The sequence below is a fragment of the Galeopterus variegatus genome, unplaced genomic scaffold (assembly GCF_000696425.1).
Source record: "Galeopterus variegatus unplaced genomic scaffold, G_variegatus-3.0.2 Scaffold6340, whole genome shotgun sequence".
Taxonomy (NCBI): Eukaryota; Metazoa; Chordata; class Mammalia; order Dermoptera; family Cynocephalidae; genus Galeopterus; species Galeopterus variegatus.
The window spans coordinates 32,839-46,433 of record NW_007732451.1 but is presented as its reverse complement, the minus strand read 5'-3'; the positions used below and the strand labels follow the sequence as shown (position 1 = coordinate 46,433).

Genomic DNA, 13,595 nt, shown 5'->3' with positions numbered 1-13,595 from the left:
CATCTCTCATCATACCTCTGGCTCATCAGTGGGAGATTGTAATCCTTTCCTCTGTTTGAGGGACCAAGGCTCTGACTAAAAAGGATTAAGATATCAAGCTATCCACAGTGCCACAGCTAAAGGAATGCTAAGTGTTCTGAGTGTACCCTACCCATGGATGATCTGGACACTGTTGTCTCCCATATTCCCTCAGTCAGAATCCTTAAACATTATCATGCATGTGTGCACAAGCACACACACACATGCATACACACACATCAACAAGACTCCTAGGGTACATAAGACAGTTGTATTTAGCCATGACTTTCTATGACCTCTTTTACAGAACTTAGATTCAGTCACATTCATGAATTTGTAAATTCCTCAACTCTTAAGGATACACAGTAAGTGGCCTTTATAAAATATTTCTTTTCTTTTTTTTTTTTTTTTCAAAAGATGACCGGTAAGGGGATCTTAACCCTTGACTTGGTGTTGTCAGCACCACACTCTCCGAAGTGAGCCACGGGCTGGCCCTATAAAATATTTCTTTGTGTAACTGTTTAACCTGCCCCAGTGGGACAATGACGGGGGCATGAGGAGCGGGGCAAGAATCAGAAATTAGGGATTTGTCTACGGCCATACCACCCTGAATGTGCCTGATCTAGTCCAATCTCAGAAATCAGGGATTTGCTATTGTCTAAATGTTTATGACCTCCGAAATTCATGTTGAAATCCTCACCCCCAAAGTGATGATATTTGGAGGTGAGACGTTTGGGAAGTGACTAAGTTATAGAGGCAGAGCCCTCATGAATGGGATTAATGCCCTTAAAAAAGAGGTCTGAGGAGACCCCTTCTACCTTGTGAGGTTAGAGTGGGAAGACAACTGTCTAAGAGGGAGTGGCCATCACTAGATACTGAACCTGCCTGCACTTTGGTCTTGGACTTCCAGCCTCCAAAACCGTGAGAAATAAATTTCTATTGTTTATAAGCCACCTGGTCTATAGTATTTTATTATAGCAGCCTGAATGGACTAAGATGGGATTCATAGAACTTTGGAATAGAAGAGTCCTAAAATTCTTTCATTCTTTAAGTGATTCTTTATTAAGTTTCTAGTTTGTGCCTCATACTCTGTATTGACTCATGCAGTCCTATATTATCCTGTATTAATAGCAATGTGCGTGTGTTGTTTCTCTTGTCAGTGGTAACAGCAATGTGGGTTAGTACAGGTCCATAAACCTGGTACCTGTAATTGCAAAATCCCAAAACTAAAAATTATTAGTTTTCCCCTACTTTGGTAACTCATTTGGCAGAAAAATCTGACCTTATCTGAAATCATTTGAAACCTATCCAGTGAGTCAATTCGTAGTCTTTATTTATCCTGTTTATACTGAATATTCATATCTTTTGGCTGTGGAAGCATCAATATTTTTATTATGGACGACTCCCTTTATAGACCCTTTATACGTGGTCTAATATGATATACGGATGACATTGTTTTTCCAAAATCCACAAAATTCTGAATTCTAAAAAACATCTGACCCCAAGGGTTTTAATACAACTAGGTATTAAGCACCTGTATTACATTTGGAATATAAGTATCCCCCCACTGTTGGTGTAAGGAATACTGCTTCTTAGCCATCTCCCAATACCCAAATAAGATTCGCACTGAGACTTCACCCTTCCCAGACTCAGTCCAGTTTTATAGTTCTAACCGGAGAACAGTTTTAAAAAATTAAACCCTGGGCTGTAGCTGAAAGAATGCAGGTTCTGTGGTCGACAGATCTGGATTCACCAGGTGAAGGAAACATAAAGTAAAACTTGGTAAGAGATAAGATATAAAGATCTCTTGGTGAGAGATAAGATAAAAAGATGTGGAAAAGGCTGGCCAGTTAGCTCAGTCAGTTAGAACATAGTGTTATCACACCAAGGTCAAGGGTTCAGATCCCCCATACCAGCCAGCTGCCAAAAAAAATAAAATAAAATAAGATTGGGGAAAAAGAGTCAAAGATGGAGACCAAAATCCTTCACTGGGAAAGATGGTCACTGGACAAAGGTAGAGAGCACAATGGAGCCAGCTCATGCACATATCTAATCTATGCAAAGTCAACTGTATGTACTGTGTGAGTGAATGAGGCAGGAGAGGGGCAATTTGAATAGTGCCAGCCATTCGGTACCCCATCCTCTGGACAGCAGAGACCAAGGCAATACATTCCTTTTCTCTTTGCTTCATCTCCCTCCCTTCTTGTCATTCCCACTTCCTCTCCCCATCTCTCCTTTTCTCTCTTCTTCCTACATCAGTTCTTCCCTGTCCTAAGCCTTGCTATAGTCCTCCAGTTCCACTGGGACACTTGTGCAACAGTCAGAACACCAGCCCAAAGAAACACAAAGCAGGAAAGCATAGCCTCTTCCTACTACCCCTAGCATGCCCACCTGACCGCCTTCTCTGTCCCACTCAGTCCTCCCAGGATGGATGTCACCCGCCTATTCCTGGCTATCCTGCTGGTCTTCCTGTGCTTTCTCACTGCCTACAGCCACCTGCCACCTGAGGAGAAGCCCAGAGATGACATGAGTCTGAGGAGCAACTCCTCCATAAACCTACTGGATTCCTTTTCTATCTCTATCAAGGGTGAGTATCCTGACCTGAGGCCCAGTCTCTGGGCTCTGGCCCATGAGAGGGGGCTGCAGGATGTCAAGGCTGCTTCCTAGGCTGCTACCAGGATCCACTGCCGTGGTCACAGCTCCTCCTTGCACATTCTACGAAATAATCCTGGGGAAATAAAGTGTCCCTTGACTCATTATTATAGGGAAGCTCTGTATACACCAATCTAATATGCAGCTTAGCATCTTAGAGGCTCTGAGAAAGCCTGAAGTCAAGGGCTTGGTGAACTTGGTTTAAGTTAGCATTTCTGAAACTTATTGAATCACAGAACTCCTATCAATGGTAACAAACTTTCAGAAATGCTGCAGAATATAACCAAGTCTGGGATGAAGCAGTCCTGTCATGCCAGGGTTGATAATAACTGCTCAGAGAAAAATATAATGGGCATTAGAGCCTAGCATTGGAGATCTTCTGGTTTAACAGACATACTATGTGCTAGGCACTGTGAGGTGAGTACTGTTTTTATTCATATTTCACAGTTGAGGAAATAGTGCCCCAGGACAGTTAGGTAACTAGCATAAGATCACACAGTTCCTAACTGGTAGAGCAAGAATTCAAACTCAGGTACTTAACTCCAGAACCTAAACCCAAAACAAATATCCTTTACTGTCTTGCCTCTCACTAGGAAAAGAGGATATTCTGGACATATCAGGGAAGGGTGGGAACATGAACATTCACTGATCACCTTCAATGTGCCAGACTTTTCACTTTATAAACATGTCTCATTTATCCTCAAGACAACCCTGCAAGGTAGGTATTACAGAACACTTTTTTGCAGATGAGAAAACCGAGTCTCAAAGGAGGTTACGTAGGTTACTCAAGGCCACACAGCTGTTATACAGAGTCAGGATTCAAATCAGGTTTCCCTAGCTCCAAATCTCTGAGAAATGGAAAATAGGAACACAGGAAACACAGGTGCATCCATATTGTATCAGTCCATCTTGTGTTGCTACGGCAGAAATACCTGAGACAGGGTAATTCATAAGGAACAGAGGTTTATTTGGCTTACGATTCTGGGACAGCTGCACCTGGCACGGGCCCCAAGCTGTTTCTACTCATAGTGGAAAGCAGCAGGTACAAGCAGATCACATAGCAAGAGGAAGCAAGAGAGCAAGGGAGGTGCCAGGGTTCTATAAACAACCAGCTCTCGTGGGAACTAATTGAGTGAGAAATCAATTGTTACCTAGTGCTACCTAGGGAGAGCACTAATCCATTCATGAGGGATCCACCCCCATGACTCAAACAGCTTCCAGCACTGCCACATTGGGGATCAGATTTCCATATGAGTTTTGGTGGGGACAACACATCCAAACTCCATCACATATACAAGACACCAAGCCCATTTTCAGAGTATCACAATGTTCTTGTGCCTGCCAGACTGGACACTAAAGAAGGAGCATCTGAGGTAGCTCTGAGTGTCGCTGAGCCAACTAGGTCAAGGAACGAGGCCCCTCATGGATGCCACAGGCAAATTCCAGGGCCTCCTTGAATTTCCTGTTTGCCTTTCCTCAAAGGACTTCACTGTCAGTCCCTGGCTCCAGATCAGCAGCCAGGCTAACAAGAACCTGCTGGCCTGAGTCCCACCATCTGATTCATCCAGCCAACCCCTCCTTCTCTCCCCCACCCTGAGATGGTCCAGAACCCCTGCTGCTCTTCCCACTTTGCTGCCCTCAGAAACATCTGGCTTTGCTCCTTCTGTCTCTCTTTGAAGAGCTGAAAAAGAAACCCGAAAATATCCGCAGAAAAGAAGCAGGAAAGAAGAAGAGATCTAAGGTAGGCCTGGGAGATTTCACTGTGGGGGTGGGATTGGACTTAAAGGGGGAAGAAAGTCTTTAAATTAGTTCCCAGCCAGAGCTGGGGGTCCCAAGCTCTGTCTGGGAAGTAATTAAAAGGTTTTCCAGGCCTACATTAACAAAAGAAACTGAAAGCTACTTAAAGGCTTCCTGGCCTAGAGCCCTGAGCCAGACCCCCACAGAAGCCCAGGGAGCCGAAGTTGACTGAGCAAAATAGCTTACCTGCTGAAAAGCAGCTTCCTATACTAGTTATCCACCTGCTTGAAATTTCACCATCACTCATTCTTTTGCATGAATGCAATGTTTCCTAACCCTCGGCCATTTCAGAATCACTTTTACAAGTTTTGCCATATCTGAATTTCACTTATTTAATGTATTTATTTAAAATTAAAACTTAAAAATACATATGACTATAATAGAAAGCCAGTATCTCTTGCCATAAATAGAAGGTAACTAAGTAAAATGAAAAGTAAAACATTGTTAGTGCATTCTAGCTAGATGGTATTGCCTGTTGAAAGCTAAATCTGAGGCCTTCTCTCTGTGTTAAAAGACAGATTAGAAAGTGTTGGAGAGGAGCCAGCCTGTGGCTCACTCGGGAGAGTGGTGCTGATAACACCAAGGCCGCGCGTTCGGATCCCATATAGGGATGGCTGGTTAGCTCACTGGGTGAGCGTGGTGCTGACAACACCAAGCCAAGGGTTAAGATCCCCTTACCGGTCATCTTTAAAAAAAAAAAAAAAGTGTTGGAGAGGAGCCAGCCTGTGGCTCACTCGGGAGAGTGGTGCTGATAACGCCAGGGCCGCGCGTTCGGATCCCATATAGGGATGGCTGGTTAGCTCACTGGGTGAGCGTGGTGCTGACAACACCAAGCCAAGGGTTAAGATCCCCTTACCGGTCATCTTTAAAAAAAAAAAAAAAAAAAAAAAAGTGTTGGAGAGGCATTAAGGACATTGGCACAAAACTGAACCTTTCAATTTGAAAGAGATTGAAAAAAGAATCCTTTTTCACTATGTGATTCATAGTAATTTAAGATTCACGTACCACCTAAAATCATACCACCATGATACAGATTCCCACACTTTGGAATATACTGGATGAAGGCATTGTTGAAATGCGCACATTATTTCTGTCTTAGTGTGCCTCAGTTTATCGGATCAACTGTAAACAGAGCAGGGGGAAATGGGCTAGGTATTTGGAGGCAGGACCTTGGCACTGTGTGATCTTGAGAAAGTCCCTGCTCCTCTCTGGGCCTGTTTCATTGGCCGTGAAGTGAACAAGCAGATCAGATGATTGCCAGATAATAATATATAACCGACCAATATATTAGCGTGTGTTTACAGTAGTAATGAACAAGAAAGATATATCCCTGCTCTCATGGAGTTTGCATTCGTGTGGGGAAAACAGGTGAACAGCGAGTACATCAGTAAATAGGTAAATAAATTCAGATGGTAAAGTCTGTGAAGAAATTGAAGCACAATAATGAGACAGAGTGAAGGGAAGAGTGGTCAAGGAAGGCCTCCCAACGGAAGCAGCATTTAAATAAAGACTGAAAAACTCCGTAATCTCGAGCAGCAATGTCTAACAGAAGTACAATATGAGTCACATACGTAATTTTAAATTTTCTAGTAGTTACGTTTTTAAAAAGTAAAAAGAAACAGGTACAATTCATTTTAATAATATTTAACCCAATATATTCAGAATGTGAACATTTCAACGTGTAATCAATTTTAACAGTTATTGAAATATCTTACAGTCTTTTTGTTGTGCTAAATCTTTGAAATCTGGTGCATAGTTTACACTTACAGCACATCTCAATTCCAATGCTAAATTTTTAACAAAGTGAAATACAGTCCTAACAAACTGTGGTACAAACCGAAATACAGTCCTAACAAACAGTAAAGTTTTGTTAGAAACTCATTTGCTGTGTTCGGTGCACAGAAAGGAGGCCAGCCAGTGGCCTGTGAAGACAGGTCGGAGAGGTGGGCTAGGGCCAAAAGAAAGTTTATGTTTCATTCTAAGTGCAAAGAGAAACCACTGGGGGGCTTTGCCTGGGTGGGATGCGATCACAGGTCTTCGGAGAGGTACCTTTGGGGCACTGTAAGAGGGTCAGAGCGACATAAGGGAGAAGATAGTGGCCTGGCCCAGGGCAGCGGCGGTGGGGTGGAGACGTGGGTGGACTCCGGCTCTATGATGAAGGCAGAACTGACAGGGATTGGGGATAGGCTGAAAAAGGGAAGATCCAGATGGTAGTTTAAAAGCTGTGGAGCTGAGTGGAGTCGCCCAGGGAGAGAAGAGGGCCAGGTAAGTTTGAGTGGGGATGGTAGGGGAGGACCTGACTTGGGGAGCGGGCGGGCACCCGCTGGGGTGCTCTGTGGGCACGAGTCGAGCGGGCGTTGGGCAGCTGGGCGGCGGTGTCTGTCCCAGGCCTCCGCAGCAGGAGGAGTTCCCAGGCAGAGGTGAAGATGACGGGTGGGAGGGCGTAGCCGGCTCGGGCAGCCCCCGCGTTTTCCCCGCAGAAGAAGGCTCCGATGAAGAAGGTGGCGCGGCCCCGGTCCCCGCCACCCTCGCCCTGCGTGGCCACCCGTAAGAGCTGCAAGCCGCCGGCGCCCGCCTGCTGCGACCCGTGCGCCTCCTGCCAGTGCCGCTTCTTCCGCAGCGTCTGCTCCTGCCGCGTGCTCAACAGGGACTGCTGAGTGCGCCCCCTCCGCGCCGTGGGCAGGACTGGGCGGGCCTCGGGGGCGGGGCTTACGGGCACCCTGGGGGCGCTTCTAGCGCGGGTGATATCTAGTGGATGTGGCTTCCTAGGACTGAGCGCAGAAGTGGGTACTGATTTGGGGCGGAACTCTCAAGAGGCGGGACTTCAAAAAGACCCGGCTTGAGTTAAAATTTAAATACACGTGGGCTGCTCGCAGGTGTGTGGCTGTTTCTTTAAAGGACCGGAAAGTTGCCGATCGCTCCGCTGAGCCCCCTTCACGGCGAAGTCTAGCGGACTGCGCACGCGCCACTCTCCCCGGGCCCGGGAAACCCGATTACCCCCGCACTACAGCCGCGTTCCTGGTAATCTTTTCTCCCGATCCGGTGGCTGGGGGCTATGCTGCCCCCTATCTTTAAACCTGGGAACACTCGAGGCTGCCTCCAAAACCAGGAAATGCAGACCGGCCACGCAGAAAGGAGCCATTAAACCGCCTTTCAGTCTTTCACCCTTTCTTCTAAGTAGCTCTCGCCATCCCCGAAAAAAACAAGAAATATTACAACTCCATACACGATCTCACTGGGTTGTCGGTCCCGGGAGGGCTGCAGATAAAGACCGGCAGCTGGTTATGATTGGATGTTGACCGAGTCTCTATAGCCAGAAGGCTCTGGGCTGAGGATCTGAGAGCCTAAGAGGCTCCCAAAAGAAGTGGGTGACACTGATGCCCACCCGTCCCTCTCTCCCAGGGGTTCACAGAGGTGTTGCGACCTCGGAGGAGTTTCTCACACCCCAGGCTAAATGAACAATGATCATTGGTCCCCAGGCATTTTTAACTTGGATAGCCTGGAGTTTGGGCTCTCAAGTAGGAAGAAAGGATTCAGAGATCCTTACTCCCACCCCAGCTCTGTCAACCGGTAAGGAGGCAGTGGGTCTGGGCTTGGTGAGTAGGCAGCAATTATTGTGCTGAAGTATCAGGGACCAGTTGCCAAAAATGTCTCAAGCTATTCCCTGAAATTCCATCTCTAGAGATCCTCAGTCTGTGAGCAATTGAGGTGCAGCTTTATATCTCTGGAAGGACCCTGCGTGGGGGAGCACCTGGAATACTAATTTGGGGAGTGAAGGGGAAGAGGTCAGAGCAGAATCTGTGCAAGGGCCAGCCAGGGTGGAAAGTCACATGGAAACTCCCAGTGCTTTGAGGGTAAGGGTTCCAAACATCAATTACTTGCTCTGCTTGGCTAGGGGCATCCCTGCCAATAGGGAGAAAAGCTGAAAAGATGCCACTTGTCAGTGTCCCCCAGCAGCTGGAGCTCTTCCCCAAGGAATCACCATATCTAAGCAAAAGCCAGGAAACTGCAAACAGTGGCAATACCAGAAAAAAAAAAGCAAAAAGGCCTGTGCCAAGAAAGATTCTAAAGAGAGACTATGAGAAAAATGTGGAGCAGTTACCTCAGCCCTAGTAACCACCATTTATCTCTGTCCTTGGGGGCAAGGACAGTGGGGTTCAAGGTCCAGCACTGGGGGGCCATGTCCCCTGGCCCACTCGTCCACTTGCAATCTTCCCTCTTTCAAAGTTCTTAAAACTCCCTCTGTTCCAAGGACGTTTTCCCAACTGGAGGCTCAGGCTGTGCCTTGACATCACTAGTATGGAAACGTGAGGCAAATGCCTCTATCCAGCCTGAGCCTGAATTGGATGGAGTGGCAACCCGCTGGACAGAGCACAAAGAGAGAAGATGGATGCTTCAGGCTAGGCTATTAACACAATTCTGCACATTGGGCAAGTCTTTGTGTCTAAATTTCCAATTACTTGTCTATAAAATGGGAAATAATCAGTCCTACTGCTCTTGTTATAAATCCAAGGTGGTGGTGCTTTTCTGTGCCTTAACACAAGAAACAGACACACAGAAAAGCTGCCAGTTGCTTGTTTTGTTTTCTGTCATTTATGCTGCAAGCCCACAAGGCAAGAACCTTTCATTTGTTGCAACACTTTTCATTCAGTTGCTGCTGAGTAAATGTCATCAGAATATTGGGACCATATTGCAGCTACTGCTCCTGTTTTCCAGACACTGTTCATCAACCAGATACCATTTTGGCCCCCAGGGTGAGGCCAGGGATGCAAAGCTAAAGACCCAGTCCATTAGTAACAAAGCCACTTGGCTGCTGGGTCCAGACCACCACGTGGAAAACCAACCCATTCATTCATTCATTCATTCATTCATTCAGCAAATGTGTACTGAGTACCTACTATGTGCCAGGTGCTGTGAAGACTGTGGTGAAGTAGTCCACATGGACCCTTTCCTTACATTGTTAGCATATGTGGTCTCTTCTCTCAGACTCTGTTCTTGCTTCTGTTGACCGGATCCCTGGTTAGGTATTTTCTGCCCAAGTTCCCGTTCAGCTTGAGATCCTAAGAGCCTTCCATCTTTTCAGAATCCTCTTCAGTGGGCTGGCTGGTTAGCTCAGTTGGTTAGAGCATGGTGTTATAACACACCAAGGTCAAGGGTATGGATCCCCATAGTGGCCAGCCGCAAAAAAAAAAAAAAAAAAATTCCTCCACAAGCCTTAGGGTCCTGAGAGCAAGGTTCTGCTCCTCTGCAAAACTCTGTCTAGTCTGATAACTAAATTGAAACTCACATTTGTGGCTGGGAGTTATGGTTCCATCATTAGGATCTGGGACCCCCTGATCTCCAACACCATTATTCATTCTCTGTCTCTCCTTCTTTCTCACACACATGCACACACAGGGTGAACTCTGTCCTAAGATTTGTTCCACCTTTGTGGCTACTGACTCAGAATTATTTCTTCCTGTAGGGCATAGCTTTAAACCTTGTGCCCAAAGTTATAGTGTGGCACTGAACAAGTCACCTTTGAGGCTACCATTTCCCTATTTACAATGTGAAGAATAAATCAGTCAGAGTATTTTGGTTGCAAACAATAAAAACTCTGGCTAGTCTAAGCCTAAGGGGGTGGGAAGTTGGTATACTAGAGAGGTTTGAGGACCTGAAAGGAAAGGCTACAGAACAGGCCTCAGAAAGAACAAGACACTGAGGGGCACTAGAGGAACCAAGTTGCAGAAACCAATGGACAATGTCTTCAGGGCAAGACCACGGGGATAAGGCAGCTCACCCTCTTCAGTCCTCTCAAGAATTCAAATTCCCAGGAGAGAGAGTCTTATTGACTTGATGTGGTGCAAAGGAAAGGATGGTCCCTGTTGACTGACAGGCCCACAAAGTCCATTTGTAACATGGCAGGGGTAATTCTTCAAGAGAAAATATAGGATACAGTTGCTGGGGGGCAAAATCCACAACTGGCTGCTACAAGAGGGCTTGACTTGTTCTGAGCATGCTTCTGGCCCTGCAAATTCTGCAACATAAATCTGAAGCAATGGTTTTCAATTATTTTTTTATTTTAAAGAGAAGTATTCTCTTCCCTCAGTTGAAGTCTTAAGGGGGAGCTTCATTATATAATACCTGTTAAAGTAGTCTGAAATTAGTATAATGTTATAATGGTGCACACAAAAATATGAAATCAGGGATTACAGATTAACAATTGTCCTCCTTTATCAGCCTCAGTAAACTAGTTTATTTTCATCTTTTGTTTTGGTTATGCAGTACTAAGAAAGTTCTAATTCACACAGAAAAGTTGTTGCAAAAAGTTTTTTTTTTTTTTTCTTAAAAGGTGACAGGTAAGGGAATCTTAACCCTTGACTTGGTGTTGTCAGCACCACACTCTCCCAAGTGAGCTAACCGGCCATCCCTATATAGGGATCGGAACCCATGGCCTTGGTGTTATCAGCACCCACTCTCCCGAGTGAGCCATGGGCCGGCCCTTGCAAATAGGTTTTAACAATGGCACTGTGACCTCAGAACAGTCTTCTATTAAACAGAAACAGCAAGAGGTTTATTTTAGAATCTGGTCCGGGTGGTTTCCAATGTGTTAAAATTTGGTGCACAGCACATTTAAATATGCATGCTTTTATTACATCTTTTAAAAGGCTTCAGTGTTTTTAGAAATAGAAATTAAAGCGTATGGTTCCACGGGAACAATATACTTCAAAAACCACTATCCTTAGCTCAGTTGGTTAGAATGTGGTACCGATAAGACCAAGGTCCATGATTTGATCCCTCTACTGGCCAGTTGCCAAAATACAAAACAAAACAAAAACTCCACTATCCTGAGGGGTAGAGGGCTTCAGGGCCTCAGACCCCTTCTTGGATTGTGGACCATTGGCCAACCTAATTGGCTTTTTTTTTTTTTTTGATGGCTGGGTAATTGGCTTTTTTTTTTTTTTTTTAAATAATTTATTTTATTTATTGAATCAAAATCGCTTATACATATTTTGGGGGTTGACCATTGAGATATGTTGATCAAATCAGTATTACTAGCATATATATTGTTACAAATCGCAATTATTCTTTATGCCCCTTGGGTAATTGGCTTTTATTCCACCTGTTTGAACCACAGATCTAGCATCATCACTCACTGTTGGGAAATTACTTGCTGTCATACAAAAGGAACATTGTAAAGGAATTTAACTACAAGGCTAATTTCCTTGAAAGGGACAGGATAGGTAAATAAAAGTATTTGATTTGAACTGAATTAGCCAAACCATCTGTAGGAAGTCTCAGATTAGTCCAGAGTAGACTTGTTACTCTCTTTCTCCTTCTATGCACCAATGGTACACAGGGTGCATGTGTTCGGAAGGTAGAGAGCCAGGAAGGGGGACAGGAATGTCTTTTATTGGAAAAATCCTTCAAAATCATCAAATGCTTATGTTCACTCCAGAAAGGAGCTTTCTACTGATAGCTTGCAGAGAAACAGTAGCTAATTGCCAGCTCTCCCAGCTAGATATGAGAATTGCAGTCTGGGACATGGCACCTCCTAATGATCATAATTGTGCCTTGTGGTGTGGGGAGGAGCCCAGGAAATAGCTTCATTTCAGTCCTGAAGGTTTCACACCTTCCAGAGCTCTTTACAATTCCTGGACACAACGGCTGTATAGACTACCAAAGCAATAGTAAAAACACAACTACTAGGAAAATTAATAACAATGGTGATGATGATGATGAGCCATCTACAAGCCACTGAATTAGCTGATTCCTCCTCCCTAAACCAAAAGTAGAGCCTAGTGGCTTTCGTTAATAAGCATTGGGGGATAGTTCCACTTTTCTTCTTTTTCTATTTATCCCAATATCAACATCTGGAATTCTGCATAACATATGCATGTCAGAGGTTGCAAAGGAAAAGTAAAGATAGTGAAGGAGTATGGGGAGAAAGAGGGCATGCAACCTCTGGGCATCTGGAAAATAGAGAGGAACTTGATGAGGGGAAGAGGACACTGAGACTCACCGATGGAACAAGGGTTACCCTGTTGGAATCCCAAGGCAGTCTCAGTTTCCCATTCTTAAATAATCTGGGAATTAGTTGATCTTCTTCTGACAGAGGCCCCCAGGAAAGGCCCGGCTATACTGGAGCACCCCAAGTAATCTTCAGTAATTGTACACAAACTAGAATCATGGAGTCCCCTGCCCTCACTAAATCCTCTGGAGGACCCTGAGATGCCTTCCCTTCCCCAGATACCTCTGAGATTGTGTCTACCTTTTGCCAGGGTCCCCAGGACTGCTGCTCACTGCCTGAGACCCGTGTGATCTGAGATCATCACATACTAACGGTGACTATTGAGCAGCTACTTCATGTCAGGCATGATACCTAGGCTACCAATTTGCTTCTTGAGGTAGGTGTTATTGTAAATAAGGGAACTGGGGCTCAGGAAGGCTGAGTGATGTTTCTAGACCTCATACCTCAGTGCAGGATTCAGACCCTGCCCACCTCATTCAAAAGCCTAGGCTCTTAACCACTAGGCCATTGAAAGCAGGTATAGGGGAAGATTCTGCCTGCTTAGAGCCAGCACCTAGTAGGAGACTCAGCCCAAGAACTGCCCCCAAAAGATGATTCCCCATTTGACTCCTCAGCCTACTGCTAGAAGACTTTATCAATACCACCCCCTAGGGTGGAGACTTTCTGGTGGAGCTCCTGGAGGGAAGGGGCTGCACCTTCTTTTCTTGGGTCAGTACCTGTTCAAGAGGCCATGAGAGGAATGGGGAGGGCATGGATAGGGAGTCAGGAAGTCCAAATTCCTGTCCCAACTTTTCCCTCACTTGCTGTGTGACCTTGGGCAAGTCCCTCCCCATCTGACCACAAAGGGATTAGATTAGCCTGTATTCAAGGTCTTTTCTCATTGCAACTACCTCTTTTTGTTGTTTTTGTGTTGTTTTAATTTTTGCAACTACCTGTTTCTCTCCCTTATAATAGGGCAAGTATGAGAACAAGTATGAGTGGAGGTGATCAGCCTATTAGGGTGCCAAGCAGTGTGAATTTAGGTACCAATGATTCATGAGAGTTGGCAGGAAAGGCCCACTGCCCAGCACTTGGGGACTTTTAGAACCCTTGAGAGGTTGTAACTCCTCCAGCCAGG

The 13,595-nt window shown here is 45.3% G+C and overlaps 1 protein-coding gene across 1 annotated transcript; it reads left to right on the top strand.

The window, feature by feature from the left end:
* Positions 1-2,445: 2,445 nt before the first annotated feature.
* On the top strand, positions 2,446-7,342 carry ASIP (agouti signaling protein). Its single transcript, XM_008590734.1, has 3 exons — positions 2,446-2,605; positions 4,350-4,411; positions 6,948-7,342. The coding sequence occupies exons 1-3, from the start codon at positions 2,446-2,448 to the stop codon at positions 7,122-7,124; spliced, it is 399 nt and encodes a 132-aa protein (XP_008588956.1). The 3' UTR covers positions 7,125-7,342.
* Positions 7,343-13,595: the final 6,253 nt, after the last annotated feature.